Genomic DNA, 24,574 nt, shown 5'->3' with positions numbered 1-24,574 from the left:
TGGTTGAATAAAAAATAATGACAAACGAAAAAGAACAAAAAAAATGACAAACCATTTGTTTTTTAACAATGGTGATGACATAGTAATATATAATTAGGAAAAAATGGTGTCTATGAATTAATAATGCTGCCTAATTTAGGGCCGTTCCGTGCGTATTGTCGAGTTCAGTGAATCATGGCAGCAAGGAGGATTTTTTAATTTATATATGTAATTGTAACAAATACAATGCTCACTGAATGTATTCAAATAAATTATTTCAAATGCACTTTCATTATTACTCACCTTTCCCGTTGTTATGTATATATTGCAACATTTCTTGGGCACAAGCTTCTTATTCTGTGGTACTTAACTCTGTTCGCGACAAACAAACTCTTTTCTCTGTAAAAGAGCAAATGTCCTCATTACAGTCCGCAGACCCAATGACATTACAAACTTATAGACATTGTACTAGACGTATGTCTACACAAGACTGTAGATTTACGTACCGCTCCCAAACCGTGTCTTCAACATTTCTTTGGCAAAAACTTTTATTCTGTGGTACTTAACTCTGTTCGCGACAAACAAACTCTTTTTTCTGTAAAAGAGCAAATGTCCTCATTACAGTCCGCAGACCCAATGACATTACAAACTTATAGACATTGTACTAGACGTATGTCCGCACAAAACTGTAGATTTAGGTACCGGTCCCAAACCGCGTCTTCAACCGACGAGAATGCTCCTTTACGATGATGATGATGATAGTAGCGGGTAAAATTCTGCCTCCCGTACCCAGCACTCGGTAGATGGTGAGCACTGGATATTGCTTCGCCCCTGCTCGCTTCTGGCACTCTGCGGTCGCCTAACAGGGCCGTCTGTTCTTGATGAGGTAAGCACCGGAAGATTTGGAGCAGAGAATAGGCGAGGTGAGGCAGCTGGTGGTCAGAAGTAACTTCTTGAGGTAAGTAAAAAGACTTGTTGAGTGGTAAAGTTGAACTGATTTATTTCTTAATAATTCGCTGCTTATATCTTATTCGGCCGACATTTTTCACCCTTGAAAAAGGATAGAAAATGTTGCATATTCATTTTGTCAGATTACTTGCTGAAGGCTACTATGGTACTACATATACAGGCTCACCTGTATAACATATACAGTGTTTAATATTATGACATATGGTAAAAGGTGTTTCTTGATAACTAGATTTTTAGTTTTTCAGGATACAAGAAAAAATAAATGCTTGTAAAAGTTGAAAATAAATTTTATCCTCAGTCGATCAAATTTGTAAAGAATGTAAAGTTAAGATTTTTCCGAGGTCCCCTGTAGGGTAGCCCTCCGAAATAAGTGTGTTTCACTACCCTACGAGGTTCCTGGATTTTTGTATACACAAATATGTAAATTTTATACCATGAATTTTTATCAATAAAGACAATTTAATACCTCCCCATTGGTAGTGTATCCCAAATGGTGTTTATTTTACCACCGCTAAAATTACTAATTTTCACAATTGTGTGAGAGAATTCCATAGACAAATTCGTGAAATGGTCTGACCGGCCGTGGCATGTTGACGGTGCGGTATATCATATGGCACAAAGAACTTGGAGATCCGTAGATATTTTCCCACCCCGTCTGCCATTGTTGACATTCAAATCCGGCCGTACCAAATCAATTGCGCGTCTCATGTTTTCTTTCATAAATCTATATTTAGATCTGAAATCCTCCTATAGTGCTGCAAATGGGTCATACCGCTTTTATATGTTTTCCGTGCGCGAGGGCGTGAAACTGAACAAGATTTGCAAAACCTCCCTCCAAAATGTCGAGATTGTTATCAAAGTCTTCCATATCCCGTCTTATTAGGATGGTAATACGTCCCTATACCTGGGGATCGGGCGGTTTAAAAATTTGTCATCCACACAGACATAAGAATATATAGACTAGAAATTAAAGGTGAGGGGTAAAATCAACTGTTGAAGAACGAAGGGGGTAAAGCTGACTGTGATTCGTCAATAAATCAATCTGACAGTAAATAGGCATCTCGCATTATAATATCACCATTTAGTTCTTAAAAGTAAAATCTGCTTTTGAATGAATAGACATTTTTACATGGGAGCGCAAATTACTCGCCACGTTATGAACAAATTTGCGAAGTCCAAATTCGGCAAAGTAAAGTTCTTCTATTTTCAGAGTCGTAGTTAGTTTCAGAGTATTTAGTTAAGACACTTTTACAAATGTTTCATAATTTACTTACCCCAATAAACAACGACGAGCACACTTGAGAATCGCTACATTGTGATGTGATAGTATATGTTTCTAAAACTGATCCATATAATACGGTGTGAATAAGCTTAAAATAAAGTAAAATAATGCTTACTTATGGAATGTAATACGACAATTGGGTTTATTCTCTTTTTCACATCTATTTTTACAAGTTTTCATATCACAAGCAACCATTTTGCCGTGTTATTTCGTAAAATGCCTCGACCATAGCTCGACGCTAGTTCGAACAAGAATGATGACGTCACATTCTCAAGATTCACGGGAAGCCATACGCGAGCCCAGCCGGCTCCAATGGAACCGGTATGGGGAGTGGGGATAATACGCTTTTAATCACTTAGGGCAGGTCTACTAATATTCATATGTCTATGGTCATCCACTAATAATATTTTTAAAAACTTTATACCTTGTTTATTTTAAATTTAATTTTCAAAGTTTTTAAACATATAGTTAAGTATTGAAATTCGACCATTATGAACTATGTATTTGCGTTTTATGTGTGATACTATTAGACCATTATTTTCGGTTATATATCAGTATCTAAACCAATTAAAAAACCACTATTTTTTCTCAATCAAAGTTTAAAATTTAACATGTTTTGACTGATCGACGGTTGATCTTTGTTGAAGGCAAGGGGAGGAAATAAGCAAAAAAAATCAAATAACCCAAACTAACAACCTTAAAACCTATTTTTCACATGTTTATTACATCTCCCCTGACTTAAATACTTTAGTAATTTAGTTGAAATCAAGTGTTGCTTTAATTGCGTGAGGCGGAAATTGACAACTTTACCGGTCAGGTTGGCTTAGCTTAGGTTATAGGTTAGTGGTGAAATTTAGAAATAAGAAATTATATATGTACCGATAAATAAATCATAACTTTATTTCTATTGCAAGAAAGATTTTAATACTAGAGTTAAAAAATAGGTAAGGTTTTTGAGCGATAATAATTATTCTGAAAATGCCAACCTGACAATAAATGTGGCCGACAGATACACCACTACAGTGACTATACGCATCATGGCTTGGCCTATTTCAGCATATTGCTCGCCATACAATCCCAATGGAAATGTAAGCCATGATAATTCAGCTCGCTTATTGCGTGGTCTGTCACAGGATTAATACAAAAATCATTAATCTTGTCGAATTCCGCCAAATTTGATAACTTCACTTATTACCAGAGTGTTCGTTTGATTACAACGATACCAGGCTCAAGCCCGGCTTTACCACACCAACGTTAAGGCGAAGCTTAATTGCAAAATCACTAGTTTGATTAATCTTTATAACGAATTGGTGTACATTATGAATACCAAAAAATATGCTTTAGATAAATTGAAAGTTTTCCTATCGCTTCGCTTGAGTAGAATACAAATAAAAAAATAAATTACTCAATAAAAAATATAAATGCAAACTACTAAAAAAAATATTTTTTCAATAGAAATGTATGAACGCATAAAGGAAACAACTTAAAAAAATACAGTATTATAACCAAGATTATTTGCGTCAGTTTCACTTGATTAACTTATTTTCTTTCTTATAAAATTATTTACAAAATAAATAAAAACCAGTTTTTTGCTTGAAATCTATGTTTCTAGACTCCGTTTGTCAAGCGATTTCAATGCCTATTACCTACGATATAAGGTATACCAAGAATATACACATTTTTGGCTTGTAGCTTCCTCTTAAACTGAAGTGTAAGAATCTTATACGACTATGACACTACAACTTCAATTTATCATACGAAATATTATTTTCATATTCAATTGCGCACTGATTTAAACATCAAACAATCAGTAAAAATATTATTTCAAACACAGAAAAACACGACACGGCAATATTTGGAAAATCGTTCTCCCGGCGACTGCCCTATTCAAACTTTTTTTACTTTTTGATATAGTGGCATGCAGAGCTCCGGGCAAAAAAGGCCCCTTTCTCTTTCATCAAGAGTTTAAATTATGGTTGTTGGAAATTAGAATTAGTTTTTTGTGAAAATTTATTTGCAAAGGTACATGGCTACAGTTAGTGGGGTAATTTAACTTAATTTTGGACTGAAGTCCGGTCATTATATACCCGATGAGTTGCGTGTCAAATTTTAAATTTCTTTTTGAAGTGAAACTTCTTTACGCGCGTTATGCAATTTCGAGGACAGGAGTAAAACCAACTCTAGACCGTCATGAAAAACCGTGATCATTTCGCTATAGGAGCCTAGCCAATAAAAAATAGTTTAAGCGGGGATCGAACCTCGGTTCTTCACGACGAGAGTCGCACGCTTTGCCTCTAGACCGCGAAGCTGAGTTTAGACAGTGACCTAAAAAAGGTATATAAACTCAGCTTCGCGGTCTAGAGGCAGAGCGCGCGACTCTCGTCGTGAAGAACCGAGGTTCGATCCCCGCTTAAACTATTTTTTTTTTCTTTTTGTGATTTTTTAAATAATAATTTTTTTTAAAGTGATAAAATGCTTTTTTTAAAAGTGATAAAAGACTTTTAGATATTTTGACTATATGATATTTTGGTCGAATACGTAATAACCGCGGTCTAGAGGCAGAGCGTTCGACACTCGTTATGCAGGACCCGGGTTCGAATCCCATATTTTTATAACTTTTATTTTTTTTTATCACCTGCTACTTATAAATATGTCAATAGACAGAAAAAAAAGAGAGAATGAAATGAAAAGAGAGAGAGAAGAATACTAAAAGTTTCACTTCCGTCGTGCGTAGGCTTGCCACACACTGATTTTTTTTTTTCATTTGTGGTTATAAAATTTGACAGATAGGGGAGATGATTTAATTTTGACTTTTTATTTGGGTTTTTGGATAACAATAATTTTGTTAGTATAATAATAATTAGGTTGATTTATATAGTGCTGTTTCTTTGAAAAATCACCTCACGATCGCATAACTTTTTACTGTCAAAGAATGGACTGTAATTTTTAAAAAACTAACATTTTTTCGTAATAATCTAGGAAGTTTTTGCATTTTTTGACTGCCGGGTATTCTATTTTTTGAGCTGGCAACGCTGCCCAATTGTTGTTTGTTGTTTCGTGAGTGGGGTTTATTTATACTGTCAACTGTCACACATTCACTTAAATTTCAGTATTTCACGTATTTCGCGAACTTGAACGAACCTACGAACAACATTACACTTCGGACATAATAATTACATTATTATTATTCATAATCTTATTTCATTTATTGACAGTGTTCTTCTCCACTCTATAAATGGATCCATTATGTACAATGTAAGTATTGTAAATAACTCAAATTTACGTATGATAAAATTTCCGTTTCATGCTTTAAACGCATTATAAATAACACCTGGTTTCAACTTAATTACAACAAAAACAACTATTTATATCATTTAATTTTGATGTTTATGAGGAGACTGTAAAAGATGCATTAAAGCCCGTCGTCCCACGGATCGATAACCAATCGCCAAATTCGACCGTTCTGCAGCATTTGATTTATATCGAATGCTTACCTACCCGTGCGACGACGGGCAAAGTTACATTTTTTTATCTAAGTTAAGTTTGAAAGTTATCAAATGGGCATGAATTATTTAAATATTCAAAAACCTATTGGGTATGAAAATCTAAAAATAATTAATAATTATGGACTGTAAAATTAGCAAACAAACCTCGGTAAATATACAGAAAATAAAAATATGTTTAATACACACTTTAAAAAAACACCTAGAAATTACTGTCAAACACTTAGAAATTACTGTCAAACTTGTTGTGAAATCAGATATGAGCTCATCAGCAGAATGCTGCCTGCTCATTACATAATATAATAATAATTATTATTATAATCATACATTAATTATGTTGACAAAATTTCGTCAAACAAATGGTTGAGTATTGGAGAGTTGAGCGCAGAAATAGAAGGATTTATGCTTGCCATTCAGGATACAGTCATTAATACTAAAAATTATAGAAAGCATATAATCAAAGGTACAAATCAAATTGATGATTTGTGTAGAAAATGTTTGGCTTTTCCGGAAACTATAGAACATATTATATCGGGATGTTCTATATTAGCACCGTCCGAGTATACATTTAGGCACAATCAAGTTTTAAAAATAATTCACCAAAATTTGGTAATTAAACATAACTTGATTGACTGCCGTAATATAGTACCATATTATGAATACGAACCAAATTCATTTTTAGAAAACGAATTTTATAAAATATATTATGATAAAACTATACTAACAGACCGAGCGAGCGATTAGTCATAATAGACCCGATATAGTTTCACATGACAAAATTAAAAAAATAACTTATATCATTGATGTCGCTATACCAAATTCCTGTAATATTCAAAAATCTGTTAGCAAAAAAATAAGAAAATACACAGATTTAGGAAATGAAATAAAAATAATTTGGCATTCTCAGACTATAAAAATATTACCATTCGTTATTTCGGCTACTGGCATTATACCTAGCTCTCTAATTAAAAATTTAGGCGTATTAGATCTATCAAAAAATTTATATATAAAGATGCAAAAGTCGGTCATTTTGAATACATGTAGGATAACAAAAGATTTTTTAAATATTTATGTTGAGGGATCAGTAGGATTTATAGGCCCTGTTAGAAGTTCTACCGAGCCGAACCCTCTGATATGAAAATATCTGGAGACGGTGAATTTTTTTCCCATTTGATATCTGGTGATTTGACGTGTTGTTGTTCTTGTATTGTTTTGTATTTATTTTACTTATATAATGCACTTGCATAGTGTTGATTGACTAGCTGATCATTTGTGGAAAAGTGAGTGGAAGGGTTTAGTTTTTCCTATGGGGAAGATTTAACCCGGACAACAAAATCGGAAGCATAAAAAAAAAAAATAATGAGAAGTAAGTATTTCAGTTTCCCGAATTGGAAAATAATGCATTATAGTAGCTGGTATTTAGTATTCCAAATGTTTTTTAAATGAGATGCGCGTATTTAGTCGTTGGCTTAGAATCATAGGGACCTATCTATAAAACATAGTTTTGAGATAAACGCCAATAAAGATTGGAATGCTCATATGCACAATTCTCTGTATCTCTTAAACGACTGTATGTACGAGATAGAGCTTCGTGTCACTAATAAATATGATTATGGCGTTACCGAAACCAAGCTTATCTCGAAACACCAGATTTTGTTGTTAGGCTTCTGTGATCCTAAGCTCCCGAAATGTGTCCCTATTTTCTGTATATTTTCCCAAAATTTTAATCAGGATCACTCAAATTATGTAAGCCAAGACTTGTTGACTCTCTTAGGCCCCTAGACAAGTTGGCGCCCGGAGTAGATTGCTCCAATTGCGCCTGCACAGCTTCCTACATTCTCACAGAGATCTGAGATCATGTAGGAGAATAGACAGCTCGCTCACATAATTACAATGTCTATTTATAAGGGTAAGGGGTTAAAGGGTTAACGACACTTCACAAGTTCATATCTAGATTCCTAGAAGATTTTATAAATTATATTAGTAATATTTATTAAAACACTTTATGCGGCGAAAACATGGCCCCGATCGGGAAGGATTTGGGCGACATTGACTACCGCCACACCCCCTTTTGAATGAAATCTTTTACGTAGTACCCACCACACCCTGGCCATAAAAGTATTATTTTAAATTAAAGCCTACTTTGACCTAATCATTTAGGTATTATATATTGAGTAATCATTAGCGTTCGAAATATAGGTAACAAATTTGGGCCAGTTGGCATCATCTAGCTAACACGGGCTTCAGTAGGTTAAAAGCGCTCACCGGGGATGGGTCTCCAACGATTACTGCGTATTACCTACACATGTATGCTAAGATACTGCACAAATCATTCTGGAAAAGATAGAAAAAGCGATGATATAACCTTTTTATTGGTAAATAATCAGTAGTCATGTGAATTAATTTTTTTCATGTTAAAAAAACTCAAGGAGCACTTGAAGTTGGCGCGCCGATAACCAAGTGCTCCGGGCGGTCACCGGCGACTCTGTTTGTTGAGTTTGTTCGCGATCGGAAGGATTTGGGCGACATCGACAACCGCCACACCCCCCTTCCTACTTTACATTGATTTTGCAAGGAATGTAGACTCTATAGTAGACTCGCTAGTGTTGGGGCCATTTAGTGATGTTTTCCATATACCCAACATCTACCAAGTTTCTCGTTAACTATTTAAGTTTTCAAGTTCCAAAAAAATATGTGTTACTTTTGAAGATAATATCTATTCATTTGTTATGCCGAAACATTAATTATATGATATTCCCTCGGTAGAAAAAAATTGCAAAGTAAGCTCTGAAAATTATTAAATACACATTTTGTTCTGTTATTTAATATGTTTTAGGTATGAAAAAATTTACAGTGTATCTTTAAATGCAACTAAAGCATTTGTAGAGAGATTTTTGCTCTATTTCAAATGAGTTGTGTTTTATTAAATATTTTCACCATTTTCACTTCATTATTATCATTTTTTAATATTAGTACGCTCCCTCTAACATTCGTATTTACATATATTCCTTTCAAACTATCTTTGAATTCTTACTAGGGGGCCTTAAAAATGAGGGGGGTTAAATAGAAATCGCCCGCCGAACGCAGTACACGCCGTATTACTATTTTCGTAACCCTTCTTCATAATAAAAATAAGTCAGTACTATGACTTTGATAATGATATTTTACATGTAATTTTGCGACGCGCTATTTCACAGATAAAATAAACATGTTTGCAAGTGACGATTTGACAAGCTAGAATAATATTAACATACAGGGTGTATCGGCACGTACCCGACAAAATTTAACCAGCTATTCCTTAGCACATTTGGAGTAAAAAATGTTATGGGCACTTTGCTGTCCGGTAACATTTTTTTTTTAATAAAAAATTTATTATTCATATTTTCACCACATGTCACCAATGTTTTATCCTTTGTCAAAGTTTGAAAACCCGTCTGGCAATATTTTGTTCGAGTTTCGTTGAATAATGTACGTACGTACCTACGTTGGCGCGCTTTTACAATCACAACGAAATGGCACGGCACCATTCGTCTCATTTTTAACTATTATTATTTAGTGTGTACGAAAGAGCAAGGACACTTTTTGACACACTTGCTAATAACAGCTGTTAAACATGAGATTCAATGCAAATGACAGTGACGGAGTGTGGATTTTTTTATTTATTTTTTGTTTTTAATGGAAAAAAATGTTACCGCACAGCAAAGCGCCCATAACATTTTTTACTCCAAATGTGCTGAGGAATAGCTGGTTAAAGTTTGTCGGTTACTTGCCGATACACCCTGATATATACATACGATACATCCTTGCCAAGCGAATAACAAAAAAAAATTGTATGGTAAGATATTTTGTTTGGGTTCAAAATACCATAAAATCGAGGCAAATGCAATTAGGAAGTCCACGGTCATAGTCCATTATCTTAACACGGTAAGGGTTAATGTCATATTTAATGTGTTTTTAGGAAGCGATCCAATTTTACTGCAGCAGAGTGCATTCGATTAGATTTGTTGCTAAAGAAATATGGCCATATCATAAACAATAAAAGCACTGATGCTCCCAGCTTCAGGCAGCGCGAGGCAACGTGGGAGATCATCACCGATGAGTTCAATAGTCAAGGGTTTCATCACCGCACTCACAAACAGCTTCGGGCTCGCTTTGAAAACATGAAGCGCAGGTCCAGGCCTAGACAGCTACTCTCCAGTCCTTTAGAATGTAAGTGATTTTTATTTAATGCCTTTATACAGGGTGCGGCGGAGAGGACGGACGGTTTTGAGATGGGTAGTACTCTCCCCCTCCGTCTACGAGAGAGGTGGGGGGGGTGCCGCTTGACTCGTTAGTTCCTAGCATTGTTTTACCAGTTGTCGTCATAGAGCCGTGGACGGTGGAGCACCGCGTTTTCGCCTGTCTTAAATAATGAGTCAGTCACCGTCGTACAGCGTGAGTTTCGTCGCCACTTCAACATTCATCGGAATAGAGCTGTACCCTCTCGAAACACCATCCTTCGTTGGGTTGAATCACTTCGCAGGCGTGGTGAACTGATCAACAGAAGACCAAGAGGAGCTCCGCTAACAGTTCGAACTCCTGAAAATGTTGAACGCGTTCGACAAGCCTTTCTTCGCAGTCCGACTCGATCTGCCCCAAAAAATGCTGCTGCACTTCGCCTCAGTGATTGTTCGGTAAGACGAATTTTGCATATGGATCTCCGCTTTCACTCCTATGATATAGAGCGATGTTGGAGAGAGTCTACGCGAACTTCCAAGAACGCCTCCAGCACTGCATCAACGATTTCGGCCACCACATGCCTGATGTGATTTTCCACACTAGACTGTCTCAAATGCTATTTCCTTGCGAATCTGATTCCATCAATAAATTTGTTTTTGAGTAAAAATTAACTATTTTAAGATTTTTTTTAAAACCGTCCGTCCTCTCTGCCGCACCCTGTACTTAACGAGGGAAGGATACCTTTTACACCGGTCCTTTTTTAACCCTTCGTGCTAATTTAAAGAAATGAATTGAAATGAACAAATTAACATGAGACAAGGAAAAGAAATGAATTGAGACTCCCCTTCAGGAAAAAAACACAGAGTCAAAAGTCATTGATGTACGTAGCGTTGAAGATATTTGGAGAGCTACCAGAAGAAATAAAATCAGAAGAAAACATTTAAAATTAAATTAAGAAAATATGTGATTGATTCATTTTAAATGTGTTACCATAATTATATGTATATAAGGATTGTATTAGGACATAGATAACTATGTACCTACTTAAAATACCACAATAAACAATAAACAATAAACAATTTGGTCGCTTTTGGGAACAGCTCATGTGTTCTAATAGAAATCGTTGCGTCTCCTTTGTTCCTGTCATATGATCTAAACCATAGGCTCTCAACCTTATTTTACCCACCGCCCACTTTAAGAATATATTTTTTTAAAGCACCCCCCAATTTTTTTTACTTACCATCTGTCGCGAATCTGAAACAGCTATTGCCACGATTATATTTAAACGTGTAATTACACTGTAAAGTATATAGTTGTAAGATAGGATATATCTCCTATCCTCTTTCTGAGTTTAAAGAAGAATGTTTCAATGAGAACAATTAAAACTCATACTTAATTATATTGAGAAGTATTTTTATTATTATTTTTTTTTATAATAAACTAATGTTTATAAGACAAGGTTTTTATGCATAGCACAAAGGATAACAAATTATTATGAGCATTAATTACTCGCCTGAAATATCCATACAAATTATAATACGAAAAAATATATAATAAGCAGTATTTGTTGATTAAGGTAGTAATACATATTGAATTATTTGGCAGGTTGGAAATAAGCTGACATAGCTCAGTGGATACAGAGCACCTGACCGGACATCAGAAGGTACGGGTTCAATTCCCGTTGGCGGCAATTGGGAGATATTTTCAATTTGTATTGATATTTCAGGCAACTAATTATTGCTTATAATTATTTAAAGATACCTTGAATTTTTTCCAGTAATTCTACGAATTTTTGCTGGTGTGGGGCCCAAACAGCTTATGTTTTTACCTCCAACTGTATAATTATATGTGACAATAATAAGTATATTTATCTTTTCTCTAGGGTCATCAAAAATGAACACTACAGTTTCACCAATGGCCCCGACAAACCAATTTGATGACGGGGGTACAGAAGAAATATCTATAGAATTCAACGATGAACAAAAGGACAACTCAATCGACGAAAAAGAAAAGCAAGATTCCCTTCAAACTGAAATTCTAATGAAACAGAGGGATGAAATAGACATAAGAATTAAACAACAAATAGAACTGCACGCGCTCGCAATAAAAAATGAGCGATTAAATGCAACGAAAAAGCTATTAGAGATAAAAAAATTACGATTAGAAATAAAATTATTAGAAGAAGAATAAGAACCTCATTTTTAAATACATCCTTTTGAATTTGATTCTCGATTTCCACCAACCACGGTGTCGAGAATCTCACTGGAGGAATAGGAAGATCTATGATCTTCCCCACCAGCTGACCAACACCACCATCAGATGCCATTTGTCGCGCATCGAGCACAGATTGACATCGCGCCGTGATGTGACCTACATGTATCCCGTTGCGATGCACACCGACCCAACTTTACTGTCTACCAAAAATAAAGACACTGATATGACTAAATCTTTCATTTGTCTCTATCTACCGTTACCCACGGCTTTTTTGAGGGAAGCAGACATACATACATTTTTTTTTCTCACTATTATTTAGTGTGTAAGAAACAGCTGCAGAATTATTGTAATAAAGAATGTAAGTTTTTTTTGTGCCGTTGCCGCAGGAATTTTAAAAACGCCCGCTGTAATCACTGTAAAACACATGTTCTAAATCAAAACACTGTATATCCTGCACATACAGTGTTTAGATTTGGGAAAAATGCTTTACAGTGTATCGGCACGTACCTGACAAACTTTAACCAGCTATTCCTTAGCACATTTGGAGTAAAAAATGTTATTGGCACTTCGCTGTCCGGTAACATTTTATCAAACTGTGGTTAGGCCACATATAGACCGTATATTTATATTATATTTCTATACAAGGTACTATTCTATTAAGGAAATTATTAATTATTAATGGTTCCCCACTTATTGTATTGTTTAAATTAGACTAAAGGTCGTTAAAGTAAAGTATTTCTAAATTAATAATTTGGATGACTCGGGGGGTTTCTTTTTCCCTGCATAATTATTATACTTGTATTTTTGTGTTCTATAATAAATGGAACTCGACCTAAACTAACCTAACTTTGGGAGGCGATTCTACATCATATAGTACGAGTAAAAAAGGTTAATAATTTTTTTGGAAGTAAAAAGGTAGAATTGTTTGTACGGAAAACATTACAATACAATTAAACAATACGGAATTTTTTTTTTTTTTTTTTTTCCATTATTTCTGGCTTTCACCCTTCAAGGGTGTTCTTGGCCATCATTTAAAATTATGGAGAAATGAAAGGTGAATTTAGATATTAATTTTATTTAACCTTTTGAATGCGTTAATTTGCTCCGTTTTATCTATATCCGTACGCGGTACATATTTTCAAATACCTATGCACGCAATTAAATGTCAAATTATAGCATTCTGGCATGATTTATTGGACTATATAGACAGAACAGATTATTCTCCACAGTATGAAAACAAATCCTCGTGTGTCAACACTCTTAGATGTTTATAAAACAAAAACATAAAATTTCATACAAAGACGTACCGTATCTTTTGAATGTGGTCCCGCCATTCACTCAGCGTGTGTGTACTTAGGTGATAGACACAAGTGAGACACCATGATCACTTATCATTTTTAGTTATGAAAAGTTGTGAATGATATACTAGTACTAACGCCATCCGTTGACAAAAATTTGAACTAAAGGACTAAACGGCGCGAAGAGGCGCACTTGATTATCGATCTTTTTTTATGAAATACAATTTTATTTTTCAGAAATTTTTGTAGATGTCAGCATCGTGATAGTTATACGAATGTCCAAGTGAGCAAGAAATACATTTATGACGAAAGAGCGCTGGAATATCGGCCGTCAAAGTTTCCGTATCAACTGTTGATACAGTCGCGTGTGAGTATACTATAATAGACTTTTTGCCGTAACAACAGTTGATACGGCCGCGTGCATAGAGTTAAATAGGCAAATTTCAAAATTATTATGAAAATTGGAGTCTATGGAAAAATATTGTTTTATGGAAAAAAAAATGGAGTTTCTAAAAAGTTATTTTTCTTTTTTACTTCTACCATCATGTAGAATTACCTCCCAAAGTCAATGCACAGGACACCTGCATAGAATTTTTTCCAACACACCACATACAGCTAAGCTAGTAATAACTTAGTTGAGTCTTTTTCATACTTTCGTTTCCACTATGAGGGGTTTATGAAAGTGTGGAAAAGACTCGTTACGATGCGAGCTAAGCTAAACTAAGTTTGTACTAGCTTAGCTTCGTTCCCGGTGGATATTGCGCTTAATGCTTGCAGCCGTTTTTAATTACTACAGCTCGCATAATACACAGGCTCAAGCACTGTGTGTTGTGTCATTCCTGAGCAATCTGCCTCGCACAACAAAAGAAACACACCTTGCAGCAGGAAAATTATAGAGAAATGGACTGCGCCTTGCGAGGTTCAAAGACTTTAGTCTATGCTTATGTGTTTGACCAGTCATTGAACTGCACCTCACCTATTATTTATTGACCAGATCTAAATAGCCAGGGATCTTCCTTATTTCCTCTTCCCAAACTCATATCTTCGAGAGAACATAAAAAAATGTGATACTCAAACAAATTTCAAAAAGAACATTATATTTGGACAAAAAGTAATAGGGCCTTTACCAGTGCCCTCACCCAAATTCGAAACTATTGATCCAACAAAAATATTGAGTGTTTATATTATAATACAGGGTTTTCCAATAAGAGGTGTTATTTTGAATAGCCCGCTATTTCGGTAGATGTTACTTTTGAAGCTGTCATTTTTTTACATTTGACAAGTAGAAACTACGCCATTAATAAAAATGGAACGATACACGCTTCAACAACGCTTTGAAATTATTAAAATTCACTTGAGTGAATCAAATGCAAATCATCTTGAGTGATGAGGCCCATTTCCACATCGGTGGCTTCGTCAACAAACAAAATTGTCGCATCTGAGGCTCGGAAAACCCTAGAGTTATTGTTGAAAAGCCTCTCTATTCTCAACTTGTGACTGTTTGGTGCGGTTTATGGTCCGGCGGAGTCATTGGACCTTACTTTTTCGAAAATGAGGCTGGAGCAACAGTTACGGTGAATGGATTGCGCTATCGAGAGATGATTAATGATTTTTCATGGCCGGAATTGGATGGTATTGATCTGGACAACGTTTACTTCCAACAAGACGGCGCTACGTCCCACACAAGCAACAAAACCATTGATCTTTTACGATTGAATATCAAAATAACACCTCTTATTGGAAAACCCTGTATAAGTGTAGGTATACTCATAAGTATTTAAAATTACTGCCTCAACACAGGCTAGCCGCTAGCCTAGTGGGGCAGGTTATGAGTGCCTCAACCAGGGGGGGTCGACTCCGACCTAAATTTTGGTCCTAGAATGGTGGCGCTTTGGTGACGTCATAACAATATTTAAAATGCCAATATCCAATAGGAACACTTTGAACGCCATAGAAGAACTGAGTTGTATAAAATAGGATATCTGTGGTAACAAAAGTCAAAACACCACATGTTTATGGTTCTTCGCCGACGTAAATATTTGTGAAAAGTGAAAGTAGTTTTTTTGCAAAGTTCGCATTTTGCAAAAAAATTAAAAACGACTTGTGGCTCGTTGAAAAAAGATGCTTTGCCGACCCTTAATCTTCCAGATATCGGAATATATCGGGATTTACCTGGTACACAAGGGACCCAAGATGTTAACCAAGATGCAGGTGCGAATCTCCCTCTGTTTGTTCAATGTTTCTAATGTAACTTATCATTAACTTGAATCACCTCAGAATTGAATCTATTTTCTTTTTTAGACTGTATTCGTGTTCCACGTGTACCCCCAGTGTACTACTGCACAAATTGTGGTGCCCTCCAAGATCACAATTACAGTTTTAAAGGTATAAATCTCTATCGACCTTAATATTATTCATATGATTGTGAGTGTTGGTAGAGAGATAGAATTAAAGAATAGACGTTGATTTGAGTCGTTATTATGATAAAGATATTCATTCAATAGAATTATTATTTCTTCAAACCCAGCAACTGAATTACAGATATAATATTCTATGTTTTGTTTGAGTAATGTGATGATGTGATGTTTATTTATTTCAGATGCTAATGTCTTCCCTGGACCCAGCAGCGGGCCCATTGCTGCCAAAATGGACGTAGAAGCGTATACCTTCATACGCTTCTATATACAACTGTTTTATTTTTCTCTAAAGGAAATAATATTCTAATATTCTGTTTTGGTGTGTTAACATTTTATTGTCATTTAAAATGTGTTTTGTGTTTACACAAGCTTGTATGTCCCTTTTTTGTGTTATCTGTGTTTGAATAATAAAATAATTCATGCAATTACGAGTTTTTCATTTTTAAATAATATTTTAGGCTAATAAATTGGGACCGTATTTATATTGTCTATGGTAGTACCGTTTTTTTTTTTTTACTTTCCTCTATCTTTGGTCGATGGTTTGTGACGTCGTGACAACTATTCCCTTCTCATGCCCTTCTCCACCCTTCTCTTTCTTTTTCTCTTAGTTCCAAAAAAATCCGTCGGACGAAATATGTTCAGTACTAAAAGCACGAAGATGACGATCTAGGTGTAGGTTCATTTATGGCCTCAACATAGGCTAGCCTAGTGAAGCAGGTTATGAGTGCCTCAACACAGGCTACCTGCTAGCCTGGTGAGGCAGGTTATGAGAAACCTCAACTTTTTCTGTTTGTTACATACTACCTATTGTTTTTATATTATTTTTTTCTCTTGTCAATCATAAACTATGGACACTTCACATGTATTCTTAGTTATAGTTGCAAATTTCTTAAATTAAGATATTATTATGCTGATTGCAACAATAACATTTGGCTGTCATCAGTTGTTTTGTTTTGCTCTATCTAAAAATAATTTTATACCATTCTTTTTTGCTTTCTGGCAAAAAAAAAAAGTGTAGTGTGTTGTGCCTTGAGGTTTCTTCTCCCTCCTGATCTTCCAGGAGTCACTTTTCGCTGCTGATTTCCAGATATTTATAAACTTTTTTACTTCTGTCATTTTCCATACTATTGTTGTAGTTGTTTACTGTTGTGAATAATGGAGGAAGATTTCCCTCCTGGACCCCCTACAAAGCCCCCAGATCCCTCTCCGGACCCCCCAGACGGGGAAAATGTAGAAATTTCTGACAGTGATTCTGTCATTTTGACTTCTACCAAAAAAAGGAAATTTACTCCTTCTTCCCCAATAAAACTTGACTCGCCTTCGACTTCACAGTCCCCACCAGCACTTTCTCAACTTCCTCCAACAAACTTTTATTCTCCTCATTCCCGTGGCCCATTCATAGTATACGCCCAAAAAACTGAGCAAGGAAAAACCATCCACCCTCTTGAATTTGGCAAATTCCTATCAAATAGCAAGAATCTTTCAATCAAGCCTGGAGGTGTAAAAGCCGAGGGTCGCTTCCGAATCTCCGTCGAATTCCTCTCAGGGTCAGCTGCCAACAGTTTCATCAAAAATATCTTCATTTCATCTAATTCAAAGTTCAAGGCATATATCCCTACTTTCAATGTCACTCGCATGGGCCTGGTCAGAGGTATCTCGACCGATCTGTCCATCGCAGAAATTCTGTCTTCACTTTCAACCCCCCAACACATTGGCAATCCCATAAAAGTCAGGAGGCTAAATTACAAGGACTCCTCTGAGGGTATAATTTCTTGGAAGCCCTCCCAATCTGTCGTTATCACATTTGAAGGTCAATCTCTTCCCTCCCATATATATTTATTCTTCAACTCATTACCAGTTGAAATATATACTTATCCCACCACTCAATGCTTCAATTGCTGCCGTTTTGGTCATACCAAAGCTGCATGCAGATCTCAACCCAGATGTTTTAAATGTGGAGAAAACCATGCAGCTGACCAATGTCCTTCTTCCTCCTCACCTAAATGTTTTAACTGCTCAGGCTCACATACAGCCATCAACACTTCTTGCCCAGAACAATCTCGCCAAAAAAATATCAAAATTTCTATGGCCTCTCAGAACTTGTCTTTTCTGCAGGCTTCTAAACTATTCCCGCCTGTCAAAAAATCATTTGCTGAGGCTTTATCCAGCAACTCCTCATCCAACCCTCTTCCCTCCTCTACAACAACTTCTTCTCGTTCAACTAAATTCACATACAAAAATGCTATCTCTAAACCGGCTCCTGGATACGATCAGCAACAACACAACTCACTGCTCTTCAATCCCAATGGTTCATCTCTTTCAAATGCCACAAATGGGTGTGCAAATAATTATAATCCCTCCTCAATGAACTCTCATAAACTTTCTGAAAAACTCTCCCAAGACAATTCTTCATTTATCCAAACTCTTATTATGCTTCTAATTGACCTCATTTCTTCTCAAACTAATCTACCGTCCAACGCTGCTACTATTATTTCCACATTGAAATCATTTATTCAAAATGACTCTTCAGGATGTCAGAATACTTCAGTGGAATAGCCGAAGTGCTATTTCTAACAAATCTGATCTCCTTAACCTATTAAATTCCAACTTTATTTCTTTGGCTGCTATCTCGGAGACTTGGTTTACTCCATCCACCCACTTTAATGTGGGAGGGTATTCCTGTCTCCGCGACGACCGCCCAGGAGGTACGGGCGGCGGTGCTGCCCTTTTTATTAAAAAATCAATATCATTTTCCCCAATAAATAATATCAAACCCCCCAATGCTGACTTCCAAATGGTTGCAGCTAAAATAAAGGATACATACTTTATTTCAGTCTATCTTCCCCCAACAGCCCACTTCAATAAACAAATTTGGTTGCAAATTGTAAGTCAACTAAGCCCTCCTTTCTTTATATTAGGCGATTTTAATGCCCATTCCCCCGTCTAGGGTTCTGCTTTCTCCGACCGAGATGGTCGAAGTGTGATGGATTTCTTAGATCAATCCAACCTTTTCCTTTTGAATGACGGATCTCCTACTAGGATCTCACGCCCCAGCACAAACCCCAGTGCAGTGGATCTCTCGATATGTTCTACTAGTCTGGCTTCTCTCACCTCGTGGGTGGTGTCCCCCGACCCTTGCTCCAGTGATCATTTCCCGATCACCATCACTTATCAAACTTCTTTCCAATCAGACAAGTCTCATATTTCGACAAAGGTTAAAACAAAACACACCAAATGGGATGAATTTAACTCTCATATGGACAAGTTCCTACTCAATTTACCCGCCACCGATATATTTTCCGTCAAAGATGATTATAATAACTTCAAATCAATGCTCATAACTGCAATAAATAAATCAAATCCTCCCCCTAAAACTAAATCTCTCAAAAAACTCCCTCCAACTCCCTGGTGGGATGAGGAATGCTCCAAAGTAGTAAGAATTCGGAAAGCTAAATCTCTTTCCTATCGTTACAATATGACTATGGAGAACTATCTTATATACAAAAACGCTGAATCCAATGCCAAAAGGGTATTGAGGTCAAAAAAAAGATCCGGATGGTACAACTTCTGCAGTTCAGTATCTCCGAACACTCCAATTTCGGAAGTTTGGTCTATGATCCGAAGATTTCGATCCTCCTTCAGTTCACCATCTCCTCGAGCGTCTCATTCTAAATGGATCGATGAATTCTTGGACAAAATTGCCCCCCCTTCTGTACCTAACTTAGATGAAATAACGCCCATCTATAATACTCCTATGTCTAATCATTGGCTAGACTCTCCGTTCACCTTAATTGAGCTAAAAAATTGTTTATCAACAGTCATGGACTCATCTCCAGGCAGAGATGGTATACCTTACAGCATAATCAAAAATAGTAATGATAATGTTCTAAACCACTTCTTAAGCATCTTAAATAAAATCTTCCAGACTGGTATATTGCCTGATGACTGGAGTTGTCAAATAATCATCCCTATTTTAAAAACAAACAAATCACCAAATTCTGGATCCAACTACAGGCCAATCGCTCTTTCATCCACCCTCAGTAAACTTTATGAAAAATTAATTAAAAACCGATTAGAATTTTTCGTCGAGAGTAAACAGCTTCTCTCTCCATCTCAATTTGGATTTAGGAAAAAAAAATCCACTCAAGATAACCTTGCCATCATCAGTACTGATATTAATTTATCAATTTCTAAACAGGAAGTTTGTCTTGCCGTCTTTATAGATATAGAAGGCGCCTTTGACAATGTTTCCATCCCAATCTTGAAAAAAAAACTTCTAGGCCTTGGCCTCCCCCCCATGTTTGTCCAATCTATTATTAATCTATTTCTAGATAGAAAAAATTTCATTGAACTTCCAGATATTTCTCCTCAAAGTAGGTCTATTTGGAAGGGTTTACCACAAGGCGATGTATTGTCCCCCTTACTGTATAATATATACACATATGATATGCATGTCGCTATTCCCCCACAAGTAAAAGTTATTGAGTTCGCAGATGACATAGCTTTCTTCTTATCATCCAAAATCATTCCTCTCGCCGTCAAATATCTTAACGAAGCCATGAATGCCCTTTGCACATGGCTCACGTTAAATGGTCTTGAACTTTCAATCCAAAAGACTCAGTGTGTCACCTTCTCAAACCGCCATAAAAACCCCCCCGTTCAAATTTTATTTAAAAATTCTCCCATCCCCAACGCTTCTGAAGTAAAATTTTTGGGAGTAACATTTGATAGGAAACTTAAATGGTCTTCCCATATTAATAATTTAGTTACTAAATGCGAAAAAAATATAAATATCATCAGATCATTATCTGGCGTTTGGTGGGGTGCTCACCCTACTTGCATTAAGTTGCTTTACAACGCACTTATTCGAAGCCATCTTGACTATGCCTGCCCACTTTTTAGTACTGCCTCAAAAAATGTACTTGATAAATTAGACAAAATTCAATCTAAATCTTTGCGAATTATAACTGGAGCGATGCAATCATCACCCATCAATTCCCTTCAAGTAGAATGTTCTGATCCTCCTCTTTATTTAAGGCGTCAACTATTTGCTGACAAATTTGCTCTTAAATGTTTAATTTCTCAATGTCATCAGGTTATCCCCAGCGTCTCGTTGTTCATTGACTCAAACCATTCATCTACAATCAGAGCTTCAACTAAACCTCTTCCTGACATCTGTAAAAATTTTAAGTCTCTCTCAGAGCTTCACATCATCCAAAATGATCTACTTCCCTTATACAAATTAAAATATAGTCACGTCACCCTATCCCCAACAATAATAGAAGGGATCGGAATCCTTAAAAGTCATTCCGATCTCCCGGCCCGAACTGTCAATAATATGTTCAATGACATTATTTCATCTAAATGGCCCAACTTTTCTCTTTTATTTACTGATGGATCCAAATCTCCCGACTCTCCTAACTGTGGTATAGGTATTAACGTTTACCACAATAATTCTAATGACAGAATATTTCATTCAATTTCAAATCAATTTTCAATATTTTCAGCCGAGTGTATTGCAATAATAGAATCTCTCAAATATATAATCAAAAATAATTTTGAACATTCCCTCGTTCTCTCTGACTCTCTCAGTTCCCTCCAAAAACTTAAATCCAGTCCTCTTCTTCATCCTGATGATCACTTTGTATGCCTTATTCGAGAGATGATAGCCTCCATTCAAAGCTCTGGTAAAACTGTAACTCTGATTTGGATTCCTGGACATGTTGGTGTCATGGGTAATGATATTGCGGATGCCTTGGCAAAACAAGGAGCGTCCAACCCTGTTGTTACCCTCGTAAACCAAATTCCCTCTTCTGACATTTTTTCCATCATCAAAGATAGATCCCGCAATGTTTGGTCGGAGTATTGGCACATTGCTAGTCAATCCAAGGGAGCCTGCTATGCCTCAATACAAAAGACTATTCCATCAAAACCGTGGTTTCAGCAATTTCCTCATTTTTCCAAAAAAGAAATTTCTTCACTCATTCGAATGAGGATCGGTCATTGTTCCGTTCCTTCCCATCTTTTTAAAATTCACGTTGTTGACTCCCCAGATTGTACATTCTGTGGTCTAGAAGTGGGAACTTTAGATCACCTATTTTTTGGTTGTCCCTCTCTAAACAAATATCCTCTCTTCTATCAAGCCTTATCTAAAATTGCCTCCCCTCCATTCAACATCTCATCTCTTCTAAGTCTGAACTCGACTCCAATTTTCATTATAATTATGAAATTTGCCCATTTAAATAAAATTAATATTTAAATTCACCTTTCATTTCTCAATAATTTTAAATGATGGCCAAGAACACCCTTGAAGGGTGAAAGCCAGAAATAATGGAAAAAAAAAAAAAAAGATATTATTATCATTATTGATTAAACGCAACATACATTATAATCTACGCGTTCATAGATGGCGATAATTTAATTATTTTATTATAATACACTTCTTACGAGTCATCCTTTAGAAACACAATATAAATAATTAGTTTTTCTGCGTATAAACACAATTCTTTCAAGAGAGGCATATAAATACAGTATTGGATTAAATCGCTGATACAATATTGTATTTGTATGCCTTTCTAGAAGGAATTGATTTTTTTTTTTTTACAGACTAAACTATTTATTTATATTGTACAGGGTGGGGCAAAAGTAATCACCCAATGTTCTTTTCCTGTGGTTTTTTTTTATGGTAAACTTTGGTACTGGTTGTGAAATTTGTTTTTTTTCCAGTAAACCGATTCACGTCTTGTCGATTTGTATTCTGCATTTATTTACTTCACAAATGTCAAAACCGAATTGACATTTGGCGCCATTTGCAAAAGTTTTAGCGTTTCCCAATAGGGTGATTACTTTTGCCCCAGCCTGTATATGTACGGGCGTAAACAAAAAATTTGTCTTAACACATTGTCGTCGGGACACGGCATTTGCTGTTTTTCGCGGACTGTCGGTCAACTGCGGGACACGGCAAATGCCGTTTTTGTCGACTGTCGGTGTTTGGCGGTAAACGGCATTATACGGGTTTGTTATCAGCGTGAAATAAAACGCCTTGAAGGGTAATTTGCTACCTTTTTTGCTATTTGAGATGGCTTGTCCGGATTGGCTAGTGTGCCGCTTGTAAAGGCGTCGCCAGAAATCTAGAGCTTTTATGCGATCTCAATCTCCAGTTTAGTAGTCATTTCACGTATTGGACTATTTTTCATACCGCTCGCACTGTTTTGTTAACGGTTTGGTATTTTATTATTTGAATATGTTAGCATTGTATAGGACTTTATCCCTACAAAAATGTCTTTACAAGCCAATGATAGTGACGATGAAGTGTACTTATAGTGTGTGATGGATTATCAACATATGAAGTGTACTGATTCCTTGAAAGAATAAATACTATGATTTATAAGTGGAATGGGCTCTTCAATTAGGCGAGGCTACTGCAAAAGTCTCTTTTTTGACAAGAAGCAATTAAACTTATGAGTTATTGAGTGTTCGCCTTCGGCCTTAGGCGACACTGTTCAATATTTACGCGATCAGATTTCACACATCCAAAATTGCGGGCATGGCATATGATATGAATAAACATAATGATGGAGTTTTACCTACCATTAAAACTCTTATTATGTTGCCTTCCTCATCCAGAACATATATATTATGTGAGAGACGACATGTCGATTCTTGTCATAGTGGTCTGATCCTACTTCCTTTTTCCTGTTTTGGTAATCCTGGGATGACATCATCTACTCGCTCTGTGATTGGTTGTTTGTTTTGTCACCGGCAGTTGGCGTCTCGCGTCGTTTCATTTGTCAATTATAATCTCACCAAGCAGTGATTAAATATATGTTCTGGATGAGGAAGGCAACATAATAAGAGTTTTAATGGTAGGTAAAACTCCATCATTATGTACTGCCGTTCCTCATCCAGAACATATATATTATGTGAGAAGTGTTTGTTATCGCCTTGGTGACAGAACTGATGTCAATTGTGAGAGGTTATAGGTTCAAACAGATTTGTGAGAGATGGCAATGTCAAAGAGTTACCTCCTTCCATTACCTCCCTTCTGTAATGTTTTGCAAAAGTGTTCTCGCTCTTCCAATTTCCTCTTTCCAGGATCTTTTCAATGGGGCAATTTTCTAACCAGCTCAGTGATGCTACAGCAGACCTTGTACTCCCTGCTGATTTATCAATGCCAGCACTTTTTAGTACTGTTTTCACCCATCCTCCAATTATTGTTCCTGAGGCAGGTTTTGGCGGGCCCGTTGTTGAAATAAATAAATTTGGTATGGAATTTGATTCTTGTCTTCTTACTCTAGATAAGGTGCATACTTTACGGAGCCAATATACTGGATCTGTAGCTCGGTCTGAGGAAGCTTTAAGCTTCCATCCCGACTGCTGACGAGTAGTAGAATCTGTTTTAGATCCAAAAGCTGGCCAAAGTATAATATGGTCCCCATTGTCCACGAAACTGTCTGGTGTGTATCTTAACAGAGTAAGATCGTGCACTCTTCGTCCAGATGCGAGTAAAAGAATGACAGCGCATCTTCGAGAAGCCTCAAACAGAGTAACTGTTTCTGTAAGGTTTTCTTTCAACCATACAGTAACTTGTCTAGGGTCCCAGATAGGCAATGCTTTCTTCTTTCTGGAAGTATTAACTATACCTTTCATCACTTGTTTAACTAAGGTATGGCTGCTTAGCGATTCACACTCTGG

The 24,574-nt window shown here is 36.2% G+C and overlaps 1 protein-coding gene across 1 annotated transcript; it reads left to right on the top strand.

Moving 5' to 3' along the window:
• The first annotated feature begins 5,297 nt into the window (after positions 1–5,297).
• On the top strand, positions 5,298–12,439 carry LOC149409868 (uncharacterized). Its single transcript, XM_089649204.1, has 3 exons — positions 5,298–5,485; positions 9,692–9,942; positions 11,834–12,439. The coding sequence occupies exons 1-3, from the start codon at positions 5,466–5,468 to the stop codon at positions 12,139–12,141; spliced, it is 579 nt and encodes a 192-aa protein (XP_089505330.1). The 5' UTR covers positions 5,298–5,465; the 3' UTR covers positions 12,142–12,439.
• The last annotated feature ends 12,135 nt before the right edge of the window (positions 12,440–24,574 follow it).

The sequence above is a fragment of the Hesperophylax consimilis genome, chromosome 29 (assembly GCF_061612785.1).
Source record: "Hesperophylax consimilis isolate HC1 chromosome 29, BYU_Hcon_1.0, whole genome shotgun sequence".
Classification (NCBI taxonomy): domain Eukaryota; kingdom Metazoa; phylum Arthropoda; class Insecta; order Trichoptera; family Limnephilidae; genus Hesperophylax; species Hesperophylax consimilis.
Note: the sequence above shows the minus strand (reverse complement) of the source record. Positions and strands in the feature narration are given on the sequence as shown.

Bases quoted from the DNA above. Each gene is read 5' to 3' on its own strand.
- LOC149409868 (XM_089649204.1), top strand. From the start codon at position 5,466: ATGGATCCATTATGTACAAT. The intron at 5,486-9,691 runs GTAAGTATTGTA...ATGTGTTTTTAG, and splicing joins ATGGATCCATTATGTACAAT to GAAGCGATCCAATTTTACTG. The intron at 9,943-11,833 runs GTAAGTGATTTT...TCTTTTCTCTAG, and splicing joins ACTCTCCAGTCCTTTAGAAT to GGTCATCAAAAATGAACACT.